Below are 13,847 nucleotides of genomic sequence, written 5' to 3'. Positions count from 1 at the left end.
CAGATGAACTTGTCCTGCAGCCATTCTGCCTCCGTCCTAACATGATGTGAAATAAAGACTCATGTCCTGCCGAAGAGAGAGAGAGAAGCTCCTCGTCACTGATAAGGAACAGAATTTTAATTTCAAAGTTGGCCCATGATGATAATTGACACATCGTTGATTTGTTTACATTTCTGTTGACTTTGTTTTCAGTGATTCTGAAGATGATAAAATTGGGTTTAGTCGAGAGTTTGAGGGTCCGGCACAGGAAGGAGGGAGAAGGCTGCGATGCAGTCGATGATCCATGTGGATGGAGCCGACCACACCTTCCCCCGTCTCCCCACTGCCGGCCTGTGACGCCCCCGCGGGTCGAAGACCACGTACTGAGTGCACAGGGCCTGGTCGGAGCCCGGCGGCGCGTGGTAGGCGGCCGCGCTCACCGTCTGCGTCACGTCGCTGTCGGGCTTGGGCCGTCGGCTCAGGAGCTGACCTCCTCCCTCCCTGAGGAGCCTGGCGAGCTCGTCTTTGGATGGCGACTTAAAAGACCCGAGGAGGAAGAAGAAGCAGCCGTCGAAGAGCGGCGGCAGCTGCAGAAAGACGAATCATTAAAAAAATAAAAAAACTAATAAGACCTTTCCCAACTTGCTCGCGCCTCTGAAATGTCACTCGGCTCAAAACATCAACATCAAACGTCTTTGTGAGAGCTGCGGCAGAAGGAATTAAGCCTCCCTGTTATGAGAAAGACTGAATAATTCAATGTTCATATTCTCCATATCCCTTCGTTATTAGTCAGCCTGTCTGTGACGGCGCCTCGTGTTCAGCTCTTTGTGACTCCTGCCTGCTTATGATCAGAGATACACCATCAGCGAGACTCATCCCTTCACACCGTCAAAGAGAGGCGGCAGGTTGTAACACCTGTCATTGCCCCCCCCCCCACTGGAGATTCTTTAGGGCACCCACCCATGATGCACCCTGATTTCTAGCAGGTTATTCTCAGCAATGACACCTTAGTCAGTGCATATGTTGACTGTTCAGGGTCTTATTCTTCTCTGGCTCTTTCTGATGGTTGAACGTGAGCAGATATGAGCCCCCACAAGGTCCTGATAGTGCCGGGTGTTCCAATATGCATTCGGAGACAGCGGGACGTTAATGTCTTCATTTTAAACTCTCTACTCTGCATCCTTGGCTTTGCCTGGAACAGGTGCAGCTCACAGTTCTGCATTTAGCTTCATAGTTCATTGTCTCCGCCCTCATACAAGACATGCAAAATTTCATAAACGCTGCGCTTAAGTTCCTTCCTTAGAAAGCACAGGTCACATGTGCAGGACACGGGCGAGCTCTCCCCAACACAGTTCCCAGTCTGGACACGTTTGCTCATCTACTTCAGGTGACTGTGCTTCATTTACCAGGCTGCATCTGTTGATGCGGCTGCGCTGCGGGCCCTCTCCTGCCTCGTGCTCCGCTTCAGGCATCCACTTTCCTGCCTGCAGACACGTCTTCACCCCTGCCAGCAAACAAAGATGGAAAAAATGGAAGAACAGCCAATTATGTTGACAAGAAGGAGTGTGACAGAACTCGTGTCTGTTTTGTCACGAGTGTAGAGATTGCCAACGTGGCGGCTGTTGACAGATAAGGATGCCCACAGCGTGATGGCGTTAATGATGCAACCCTTGTTTTAAGCATCTCCAGCTTATGCAGTATGAGAGCGTAGGGTCCTTATCCCCTCCCATCTAGTGAGGTTCTGCAGCGTCAGACAGCGTCTGTGTGCTGCGAACAGCGTGCAGCCTCTCAGAACGAGTGAAGGGAAAGTCTTTTATTCTACTTTAATAAAGCATCTCAGACAGAAGTTTGAAAAAAGTAGAGCAGTATACAGTAGGGGACAGTGAGCCAAAGCTACTGAATGGGGGATCACAGAGCTGCTCTGCTGCCATTTTCATGACTAAATGTGGTATTTTGGGGTTTGACAAAGGCAAATCCGTCTGAATTGATCATACTCTACTTGAAGAAATCTTCACCACAAAGTTTGCTTCATAGTTTTGCTCAGTGTGTCACGTTTCTACCACAAAAATCATCAATTACACACAAACCCGCTCGGGGGAGGGGATAGGCTGGGATGCATTTCATTCCGGTACATTTGGCTTCATGGCTGGCTAATTAAAGCTTTCATTCAGGAGGGCTCTGCCATTGGATTGATGACAGAAGAGAGGAGATACCAGGGTTAACTGTGGTGGCGATAACACTCAGCACTGAGGACTCATTAGCATGCTTCTTATTTATGTTCCAAAACACCTCACAAAGAAAATAGCAGGCGCCTTCCTTCTCCAGACAGTGACTGAGTGAAGAGCTGGCTGAAGAGAAACCCTCCATTAGACTGCAAGTCTGTGCTGCTTCTGAGAAGGTGAGTGGGAAGGGTGCGATGGATTTTTGATCGATGGCATTCTAAAAAAGTTAGCCTCACACAGGATGAATAAAACTGCTCAGGCACGCAAAGGTGACCCGACAGCGAAGCAGCAGCCCGCGAGTAGAACTCCTGTTCCAGCAGGTCATCGGGTCCAACCGGATAGTTGTAAAAGAAATATTCGTATTTGTAGTTGCGGCAGAGGCTAGAGTTCACAAAGATTTATCAACACAAGTTAGAGAAGAAAGAAAGCTTAAGCAGAAATGTGCAGTTTCATCTGAAGTAACAGATTCCAAATGCAGTCGCCATATGAATGAAAGGTTAGATGGGAAAGGTGAGGTAAAGCTGATATTCTTGACTGGGTGGGAAGCACAACCTTGGTCCGACTGACAGTGATGGTACATGGAGGCAGGTGACAGAGAGCTCTCAATGCCTTCGCACACACAAAACCAGCACAGGCAGCAACGAGCAGTTATTGTCACGAGGGAGATAAGTAAAGTGCTCAGCCTGAAAAGAAGGACAAGAGCTGAATCATACATATAAATCCCAACTGAGCAGCACTTGGAATATATGGAATGACAGGTCCATGCACATATAAAAAAAGGTTATGCATATCTCTGTTTGGCGTAGTGGATCCTGTATTGGATAAGAGACAGGAAAGAGCTTCACGAGCCCTTTCATGATAAAAGCCCCATAGAAGCTTCCATTAAATCCTCCTCCCTGTGCCGAGGCCAGGAACACAAAGGTATTTATTTATCCTGCTTGTCAGAATGCTAGAATCGATCGCATGTGGGGATGGGGATGTACAAGAATGCAAATCCTTTCTGATGAACATACATGCAAAAAACTTCAAGAAGTCCAGTTGAATTTTCTGCAGTTCTCTTCGACCAAGAACACTGGGAATATTCATCGATATAAATGCAATTTCCTGCAAACACATGACGTACTGAGCCCAGACCAGACACTTAGGGGTACACATTTGTGCATTTACACTCCTTTCACTTAATCTTTCTGGATTCATTCAGAGCCGTGGACAGGACTGGCTCAGTCCACCATCTCCTGTGATATCAAACCATGAAACAATAACACGAACCTGATGTTAGCACGCATTCATAAGCAAGAGAAGATTTCAAAACTTGCTAAACACACAACGTTTGAAAGGAAGTAACCAAGCAGATGTAAATGCCAACAGTTCAGACTGACAGCGATGTTGTGGTGGGAGTCTGTGAGGAGACTTATGTGCACAGTAAACAGGAACGTCCTTGTTTGACTTGTCAGAAACTCCTTTTATCACAGCAAAGAACGAATAATACTCAGGTTATGAGAAGAGCGCATGTGATTTCCTGATAGAGAAGATGAAATATAAACTTATGACTCAGCTGACGTCGAGGCTTCATAATTTGCTTTTGAAATAAGATGCAAGGATTTAATAAAAAACCTCTGAGCAAACGCTGCCAGAATTGGATGTTATTATTAGGGCTCATGTCAAATCATAAAGATGTAAAACAAGACTGAATGCTTCATTTAAATAGTAAAAGTAAGAATGTTTAACACCTTGATATTTGAGAAATAAACCACAGGTCTTCTCCAATGAGGCTGGGTGTCAGAGCAGAGGCCAAAATCTAGCTGGATTTAACTCTCTTTCTTTGTCATGTTGAAGTCCCTCTGCTGGACCCCAGAGTTTCTTGGTGATAATGAGGCGGATAAACGAGATCTGAATCTGATCAAAAACAAATTGTGATGTGTCTTATTTTTCCCCACCACAGCTGTGACTTTAATCTAAACTGTCAGATATTTTTATTTAATGAAAACCAACCTGAAGGTCGGTATAGTTTATTAATAATAGATGTATTTTACTCCTTTCATATCCACATTGATAAGACATTTTGCTCTGCAGCTTAATAGCTGCATAGAGTGTGTTTTATTAAACAGACTCCCCAAATGGATTTACCTTGAGGACATTTAAATTAAACCTACTCTGGCATCGCAGCAGCAGGGAGTTAGTCAGGTTCCAAACATGTTTAGCACATCATCTTAAAATAGCTTACTCACAGCTGTGTTTGACAACCCAGCAGCCAGCAAGCAGACCCGAGAGGGTGGAGAGGGTGGTGCACATTTGTCCTTCAGGCACCACAATGTGGCTCACTGGAAGAAGCAAAGACGTGGATGAAGACAGACAGCAGGGGAACATATCTGTGACTCTATTACAATGATTATTACATCGTCTTAGATTGGTTTTGAAAAGAATGTACAGCAAACTAAGAAATGGACACTGGAATCAGGTTCACATGTTGCGCGAGGGAGGCTGCTTTCATCCCTCCATTCAGATGGTGCAGGGGTGCAGAAAGCTTTCATTAATCCCTTTGACCATTATTTGAGCAATGATTTGGATCCCTTTTGCACTCTGGTGCTCGACTGGCTCCCTCCACATGTGGAGACCAGACTGGAGAGACTTTGGGCGGCTGAGCTTGCAATTTGCCAGTTCAATACATCTTTCTCCTGAGCAGAGCATCCAAACGATGACTGATTGCCTACTGGAGCGTTTGACATTGAACAAGCAGATCAGTGACGGCGGCGCTGAACTGACTGGCAACAGTGGTTATTCTGGATTTCCGTGTCTCAGGCAGCCATAAAATGGGGTGTCAAAGTCCCAGCTGGGAGATGTTTTTAATATTACAGAAACACTTGAACCTACCTGAGGCAGAAAAGGTGTCAGCCACTCTCCCTCCCAGCAGCTTCCCCAGTCTGACCAGCTGCTGCTGCTCGGGCTGCGACAACCTAGTGGCCAAGAGCACTATTTCTTCCCTCCTCACACTCCCACTCACCTGAGAAAAACCATCAAATGCTGAAAATGAACAAACACAAAACTATAAAATGGCTGCAGTGTGTGCGTGCGTACCACAGAGAGACTGGCCGAGGGACTCAGAGATGTTGCCATTCCATCTGAGGCATTCTGGAAAATCTCCCGCATCTCGAGGCTGGCAGCATAATCTGCAGGCCGCTTTCCGTAGAGATTACTGTGAAGAAGAGTAAAGATAGAGTCTGCCAAGCTTTTCACAGTATAGGCATGCAAACAAAGCTATAGCCAAATAAAAGCATGGAGATCTATTAAGAGATACATTAAGCGACTCAAATGAGCACGATTAAAGATTTTATTAATAACATGAGAATATTGTAAAAGATTCAATTAATATCAAAAGTTTTAAAAAAAATCACTCTTTGCCCAGTGAGGGTTTGTTTTTGAGACTTTTTACACTGTTACAATCTGCTGGCTGGTAAGAAACATTTAGAGTGTATACGAAGGGGCCGCAGGAACCCAGGCACGGGTCACCTTGAGGGAAAAGCAAAGCGATGAAAGGAAAAGCACAAGAACGTGGAGGAGAAGAGACGTGGAGAAGCAACAAGCCCAGCAGGTCGTCTGAAAAAGATGAGGCGTCAGCAAAGATAACACCTGGGGGACAATTAATAGGTCCACTGGTCCATAAAATATTTAATTTGGATTCATTCCCCTGAAGCCAAAAAAACCCACAAACAAATATAAAATATACCTCACACACACACACTCGGCTGGTTTCAGCTGCAAGTGAGAACAATAACTGCTGTAAGCCATCTTATTTTATCTGAGAACAGAACAAATGTTTCCATTAAATCTGAGGATGTAAAATAAGAACAATAAAACATTCAGGGCAGAAGCCACTAGTTTGTCCATAAAACATCTACTCAATAAAGTTTTTACATTAATTTGAACGCAACCTAAAATATAATAGTCAAAAGGTACTATACATCAGGGTTTTATGGGGTCAACTCAATAAATAAAAGAAAGTGGAGTTGACAGAAGTTTTAAATGATGTCCACTCAGCAGCACCTCTGAGTATCTGATGAGGCAGTGTGTGAGGCCTGAATACATTTTTAATCAAAAAGGTTCATTAAATTCATTTCCCTCTTAAATAATCCACCAGTCGCTCCTGATGGTCGAATCAGCCGGGCTGCTGCAGCCCACCGCTGACGAAGACTGTGTCTCCAACTTTGGCCTCGGGAAAAGTGGAGAAATGAGTTCAACTTTAAGTCAGAAGAACCACGTGCACCTAATTCACCAAACATTACTGAGTAATATCCGACGCAGAAACCATGAATCCACCGGTGATGCTTACACTGGACACGCAGCACCTTTCCAGTCACCTTTGACCTCTCCGGACAGTTTATACTCCACGCTCCACTCTCCACTCTCACACCCCCGGGGCCCAGTTGGCAGTTTCACACAGTCTTCTGCTTAAATTTCTACTTTTTTCCTCCTTGCAGACCTGTAAGACATGTGCTACTTACCCTCCCTGCATCCACAAACACCCGTCCAGCATTATGGAATGAGGAAGCAAGTAGGATCTGCTGATTGATTTCTACCTGTATTTAACTAACTTGTTATATTAACTGCATATTTGGTGATTGATGACAGAAAGAAGAAGAACCTGAGTGCGAGTGCGATGCAAGGTGCAGTTCCAGAACCACAAAAACTGAAAAACCACCATCGGCGCAGGTTAAAGCAAGCACAAGAGATCACATGATTTAGAACAAATGAAAGGACTCACAGTACGTTCGCTGAGGCGCCGAGCTGCAACAACAGTTGGGCGATGGCAAGCTGTCCATTCCGAACTGCATCGTGAAGGGGAGAGTCGTTCTCGTAGCCAGGCGTGTTCAGCAGGGCTCCCCCAGACACCAGCACCTCCACCACCCCCAGGTGTCCCAGGTTACACGCTTCATGCTGGAACAAAGAACACCAACACTCCTGACTCACCCAAAGTTTGGATTTAAACCTTTCACCGTCTTTGATTTCTAAACGATATTTCTTTATTCATCTGACACCTTTGGAAGTGAGAGTTTTAAAAAGTTAAATTTATTTACCTTTATTATGTATGTGATTTATTCACCAAATTTATTTATTTGCATTTTGGCTCAGTTGTACCATGCTTTGTAAAGCCAAGACGCTCAATAAATAAAATGTAGTTAAAACCTTTTTGTTCTGACGTTGTGAAAATTTAGACTTACAAAATGCAAATAGCTTTATTTAATTAAAAACCCAAAAGCTTTCTTTTTAGCGGGTTTAATCCCAGCAATAATCAATCGAAGCTCATTCTAAGGCTCGTCTTCCGGAGGAGTGTCCAGATGACAGGTTCCCCCATAATGCAGCATTTCCCATTCACTCCCAGAGGAACAAAGACCTGCAACAACAGAGGACTCCGTAGTTCAGCACACATCCGCATGCATAATAAACCTCTCAGTAATGAGCTCACCGGATTATAAACCGTTTCACCTGTTTCTCTGAACTCCACAGTGGTCTCTTGTTTTACAAGAGCCTGTTTGGCGCATCTTAATGCTAAAGAGCTTTAACCTTAAGCTCAGACCAGACGAAGAGGCAAACAGGGACCAAAACTCACATAATAGAAACAGGAAACAACATCTATGTATCATCATGACACAGCATGGCTGCGTTTGCTTGTTTAATGGAGGAGAGGGCCCAATAAATAGTACGTGGCTCTACTTAAATAAAGCTTTTGCCCTGCCAGTCCTTGTTTCAGTATTACCAGAGGTGTCCACCCAGCGTTATCCTTCATGTTGGGGTCGGCCCCCTGGTCCAACAGCTCCTTCACAGCCTCGGCATCCCCCTGAAAGAGCGACAGCAAAACAACGCACATCAGAAACAGCAGCTGATCCCAGGGAAAGAAAGGCCCTGTGTTTATCAATTAAATGACGCAGTGGGTCATCGATTACCGTGTCAGGGATGCAGAGGGGGATTACAATTATGTTTGCAAGGATTACTGTGAGGAAGATAATTCTCCAAGGACTCCAACATAATAGTCAGATCATCTGTGTGTTCCAGAGGCGGAGTGGAGGGGTTCTGACTGACACGGCAATAGCCCGACTGTTTCGTACCTTTATTGAAGCGATGTGCAGAGGCGTCTCTCCCTTGTGATTCCTCTTTAAAACTGCAGGACTTCCTGATGCTGACCGCTGGGACAATGGAGACCTATGGACAGGTGGGCTTTGGCATTGCTGCCGTCCAGAATAGATTTTCTTCTTATCACACCCTGGACTAGCTGAAGAAGGCGGGTTGAGTACGGTGGGAGAGATCTGTGATTTTCTCCCCCTGGCTGGTGAGACCCTGGGCCTTTTTGGAGTGCTCTCTAATGTGGTGACTTTGCCATCGGCTTTGCATGTTTCTGAGGGACGCTTTAAGGGAGAAACGTAGTCGCGCTTGGCCGGACTATCACCAAAGCTGGGGCAAATGACAGATGGTGCCTCACTCCTGATAACACTTGGTGAAATATTCTGACTAGACTGTGTTTGCTCATTCAGGACTGAGTTGTTTTCTGAGAGATTCCCCTGCACGGTGTCTGTGTCAGGCCTGTGGTCATTATTACTGGCCTGTGGTACCTCCAGCTGAGGATCATCAGATGTGACAACAGGGCTTAAGAAGGAAACCCTCTTAGTGGACCTCCTCACACCTTCAACACAGGCTTGTCCCTTCTTATTTGGAGAATCTGTCTCCCCTGTAATGCCCCATCGTTGGTTTATGGCCTCCAACTTATTCTTTTTCATCGTCTCCTTGGTCGGCTTTCGTCTGGACCTGCTGGCACATTGCACCATATCCCTGCTAGAAGCATTTTTCTTAGCTGACCTCTTCTTGTTGCTGCTTTTGTTTTTGGAATTTGGAGAGGACGATGAGCCCGAATCTTGAGAAGATGAGGTGAAATTGAAAATCGACATGTCCCCAGGTTGAGCGGAATTGTTGGCCGACATTGCTGGTCCCGCCCCTCTCTTAGATCCACTTTCTGGTGAAGTGACCTCTGAGGGTGTCTCCACCAGACAGCGTACCTTACGACTGCGGGGGCTGAACCAGATCTTAAGGTTTTTCTTTTGTTTAAAGACAGAGTGCTCGGGTTCTGCTTTAGTGTTATCTGGAGAGCAATCTGCAAAAATACATTAAGTTAAATGAGGTTTACCAACAAACATGGAATAATGTGATAATAAATATTCTATTTTTGGTTCAAATCAAGACAAACCAACAAACTCAGTAGCTTAGAAAGTTGCTGTTTGTTAAAAGTTCCATCTTTTTAAATAAAAATGAACTTTGTGTGGTGGACTGCATCACAGAATTACTTTATCGGAACAGAATGTTGATGGGTAATTAAGACAATAAATCAGCAGTCGACCAAAGATTAGACAGAAAGACCAACTGAGTTACTTTTTGGCCAACCTGATAAACAAGGAATGTGGCCAAATGAGATAAATGAGGAAACTTTCTAAGTATGTTCTTTTGGTTCTACATGAGAGGAAAGCTGCTGTTACCTGGCTGCTCAGTGGGTTTGAGCAGAGATTCCAAATTAGAGAAAACTTGGATGATGCTGCTTAGCTGCCTGTTGATTTGTATGTCCTTGACCCATGCAGGACGGTGGCACACCACACAGCCATCTCCTGCTTGGGGGCCAGCACAGGATCTAATCAACACACATTTACATTAGATTGCTGGGTGGGACACTAAAGATGGACACATGGGATGTGTGCACATTCTACATTACCTGCACAGCACATGCTCGCACATTCCCAGACACACAGGTTCTTTCATTAATTCTGAGCTGGAAAAAAGGTAAAACAATATTCAGAATAAGTCATGTCCACTTGGAGTGGTGAAAATTTGTGAATTTAGCTTGTTTCTCAGAGTCTGAGGTTTCTTTTTATCCAAAATGCTTCCTCAGTTTACAACCTCCCAGATGAGGGATGAAACCGCTTTAAAATAAAATCCAGAAGTGAATTCAGGCATTACAACATAATCGTAACAGTGCTGCTAGGATCCTGCTGAGAGTACGTAAATCTGAACACATCACACCCATTCTTGGCTCACAACACTGGCTCTGCCTGGATCAAATACAGTCTCCCTCCTCCCGTAGCAGCGCAACCATGGCAACGCCCCTGGTACCTTAAAGAACTTCACACTCTCCAGAACTCAACACGCTCACTTCGCTCCACCAACAACCACAGTTTTCAACCTTTGATAACAGTTTTCAACCTTTCTTTGACTATTTTAGAGCCATTTGGGACATTTTGCTAAAAACATAATATGCATCACAAATAAAATTCTATTGTTATTAGTATAAGATTTCTAATTGCATTTAACCTGAAGCAGTTTTAGCAGCTGTGACCAAAATGACTCAACAAAACAGCTCTTCAATGGTTTCTAAGATATCCCTAAAATGATCTTGGTAAACTTGTGTTGGGACGAGATCAACGGTTCATCTTGGCACACAGAACCAGAAACATGTTCTTTATGTAGACGCTGCTCCACAGAAAACGCCAGAAAATTATTATAATTATCCGTAAACTCTCATCAGCCACGTAACTTGTTTTTATCTGGTTTTACTGTATGGCAGCGGTGTGTAATAATACCACACTATATGACACACTTTCATACTGGTTTGTAGCAGAGGTTTGTTGATACCCGACTCGAACTGAATCTTTCGGTATGTATAATCCCTCGATGTGTTTCACAAGACAGTGAACGGAGAATCAAGGTTGCATTTGTTCCCCGGGTCAAAAGAAATGCATTTAGGCTAATGACATAGCTGGATTCTAAACGTTTTCAATATGTTTAATGTGTTGATTCGCTTAATGCTGACTTACCATTTAGAGCAAAGCAGCAATCGTCGGAAATTCGCAACGGCTTCCTTGGTGTTTTTCCAGTCACTTGTCTGTTCGTTGACATAGGCGTCCATGATTTTCAGGATTATATTTATTGTTTTTCTCCCCGTTTCGACCTTAAACTCAAACTCAATTCCGGGAAATTTACATCTCCCGCCAGAAGACTTCCGGAAGTCGCAGAGCGATGACGAACTTAAGGGGCGACGCCTTGTTGCATAATTTGGACCACAATAAAGTACCTATAAAATATTCTTTAGGTGTTTAGAGTTTTTATTCATTCCTTCATTCTTCTATCCATTCATGTAGTTTAAGCTAACTAAAATATTTTTGCTAGGTAGCCTTTATGCAGCAGTGGCAAATTTAATTGATTAATTGTGTTTAACAGCTCTGTGATTCTGCTATCTACAATAGATGGCTGAGGTAACCCACTGCAACACAATATTAAGTAGAAAGGGGCCGAAAAAATAAACCAAAACAGAAACACAACTCAGATCAAGATTGTTGATGCGTTTATTTAGAATTATTAAAAAGGTTAGATATATTCCAGACATCTGAAACAAAGTAAAGAAAGGGTGCACAGCACATAGAGGACATTAGAGCATAAATATTTTCTTTTGGCTAATTCACTTTATTTATCTTTAAGTTTAAAACGTTTACCCATATATTTAGTGTTGATGATTTACAGTAACATAAATTAAAAAAATTATCCGAAAGAGAAAAAGTTATTTATATACTGCATTATTCCTGTAATAAAGTGCCCTGCTAATGGAGAGAAAAACTGTGATATGCAGTGAATTAATTGATGTATAAATGATTTGCTGGTTTGGCAAGAAAGACTCTATTAGCATTCTCCCTTTTCTAACTGTGCAAATACAGAAAAGCAGCTGATTTTAACATGAAAAAACATATAAGGAAAATCTTCATGTGACCAAGTCCTTCCAAAAATAATTTCTAAATTAAATTTTATTTAAGTGGATATTGTTTTCTAATTAGGAATAGATTCGCTATAAATGGATACTGTACTTCATGACGGAGTGAACCTAGAAAAAATGACAGCGAAAACATGGCAGTGATCTCTATGCATCTACTTCCTTTAAGCAGCGAGGGTCACCAGTGTCATCTCCACTGTGAGTTGGTACGTTCTCCATGTCCGCACTTTCCATGGCAAAGTTGATAAATACCTGTAGATTTTCAGGAAGAATAACACTAGTTAAATATTTTTCATTGGGCTCCATAATTTTTAATAAAGCTGACACCCCTTGATTATCTGTGTCTGTAGAATCTTTCACTACCCCTCCCCTCTCTCTTCTCATCTCCTGTCCTGTATATTTGGCTTCCTCATTTCTATCTACCAAACCCCGGCACTGTCCATCTCTCTTCATCTTTCTGTGTACGTCCTGTTTCGTTTCCTCACCTCGTCCAGGGTGGTCTGGCTCACAGAGAAGTGTTTGATCATCAGAGTAGTCTTATTGGACTCCAGCTGGTCGAAGATATCAGCCACCCCTCCTGGAGCAACTGGTACGTGGTACTCTACCATACTGGAATGCTGGTCCTGTTTATTGGAGAAGAAAGCACAGGCAAAGGTTTAAAACAGGAAATGAGCTCAGAGTATAACATTGTCAATTGTTTAAAATAAATATTTAAATTATAAACAGAATTCATATGTAATTAAAGCAAATACCTGGGAGGAATAGCTGATTTGTCCATTGACATTTTTGTAAAAAAATGTACTATTTATTGTAGATGCGTGTGTCATTTAGATTTATTGTAAGATCTAAATAATCCTTTAAGCACTTCTGCACAAAGAATAACTACGGTACTCTGGATAGCTCTCAGGGCTCACCTTGAGGTAAGTGCTGGGGAACCTGTGCTGCATGAAGACAGTGATTGCATCTGTGTTGCAGGAAGCCTCAGCCAAGTACATCTTCACAGTGAACCCACTGCCAAACCTGCAAAAGTGATTTTACACATGACCATCCAGAGGTCCCCGAGGTGCCTGTGTGTGTGAGTGTGTGTGTGTGTGTGTGGGGGGTTGACACAAAGGGTGTGGGTGGGCAATGGAGAGAAGGATGAGCAGAGGTCACAAACCTGCTCTTAATGTGCTGCAGGGAGCCCAGACATCTGAACTGTCCTTTCACCATGATGGCGAGACGGCTGCACAGCGCCTCGCACTCTTCCATGCTGAGATGTGGACAGAAAGATAAAGGGTCACATGAGAAGCCTTTAAAGCGCGTGGTAATTAGCCACGGCAGCTGTCAGTCAAAAAACAACAGTAATTTCTGTATATTCTACATCGCACCATATATAATTTACCTGACTAAACCATGACAGGGTAAAGAAGGGCACATGCATGAGGCCCTTACCTGTGAGAGGTGAGTACAACAGCACATTTTCCTTTCACTTCTTCAGAAATGATTTTCCACAGGTGACGCTTGGTCCGAGGGTCCATGCCCGAACTTGGTTCATCCTGTAGAAGCAGAAAGATGGCAGGAGAATGAGAGAAAAGAGGAGGACAAGGTTCAAATCGAGATGACACATTGAGAGAAAATAAGGAGTTAACCAGCGAAGGCAGTGTCGCAACAGTGTGAGGTGCATACAGGCGGTGATGAGAATAAATGGGCAGAGGGAACATGAAGAGAGTAAACACAAAGGCATAATTGCAAAAGAGAGAGGGAGATGGAAGACCCATTGTTCCAGTCAGAGCACAAAGACAAGCAATGAAGTCGAGGACAAGTGAGATGAGAGACCGAGGAAAATTTCACAGCAATAGAGAATGGTGAGA

The 13,847-nt window shown here is 43.6% G+C and overlaps 2 protein-coding genes across 2 annotated transcripts in view; both read right to left on the bottom strand.

The window, feature by feature from the left end:
• Window positions 1-75: 75 nt before the first annotated feature.
• On the bottom strand, window positions 76-11,270 carry bard1 (BRCA1 associated RING domain 1). The gene is made up of 11 exons (XM_003962005.3): window positions 11,048-11,270; window positions 9,949-10,005; window positions 9,719-9,867; window positions 8,303-9,339; window positions 7,954-8,034; window positions 6,961-7,133; window positions 5,277-5,394; window positions 5,073-5,202; window positions 4,430-4,522; window positions 1,386-1,483; window positions 76-566 (listed from the first exon to the last, which is right to left on the bottom strand). The coding sequence occupies exons 1-11, from the start codon at window positions 11,137-11,139 to the stop codon at window positions 219-221; spliced, it is 2,376 nt and encodes a 791-aa protein (XP_003962054.2). The 5' UTR covers window positions 11,140-11,270; the 3' UTR covers window positions 76-218.
• A 282-nt stretch (window positions 11,271-11,552) lies between these two features.
• Window positions 11,553-13,847, bottom strand: part of abca12 (ATP-binding cassette, sub-family A (ABC1), member 12) — a 47,589-nt gene continuing 45,294 nt past the window's right edge. The window contains exons 67-71 of the mRNA XM_029839226.1: window positions 13,429-13,532; window positions 13,154-13,246; window positions 12,909-13,014; window positions 12,480-12,617; window positions 11,553-12,246 (exon numbers count right to left, since the gene is read on the bottom strand). Of these exons, the coding sequence (XP_029695086.1) occupies window positions 12,142-12,246; window positions 12,480-12,617; window positions 12,909-13,014; window positions 13,154-13,246; window positions 13,429-13,532 (546 nt within the window). The 3' untranslated portion in view covers window positions 11,553-12,141. The remainder of the gene's footprint in view (window positions 12,247-12,479; window positions 12,618-12,908; window positions 13,015-13,153; window positions 13,247-13,428; window positions 13,533-13,847) is intronic.

This window comes from Takifugu rubripes, chromosome 1 (genome assembly GCF_901000725.2).
Source record: "Takifugu rubripes chromosome 1, fTakRub1.2, whole genome shotgun sequence".
Classification (NCBI taxonomy): Eukaryota; Metazoa; Chordata; class Actinopteri; order Tetraodontiformes; family Tetraodontidae; genus Takifugu; species Takifugu rubripes.
Note: the sequence above shows the minus strand (reverse complement) of the source record. Positions and strands in the feature narration are given on the sequence as shown.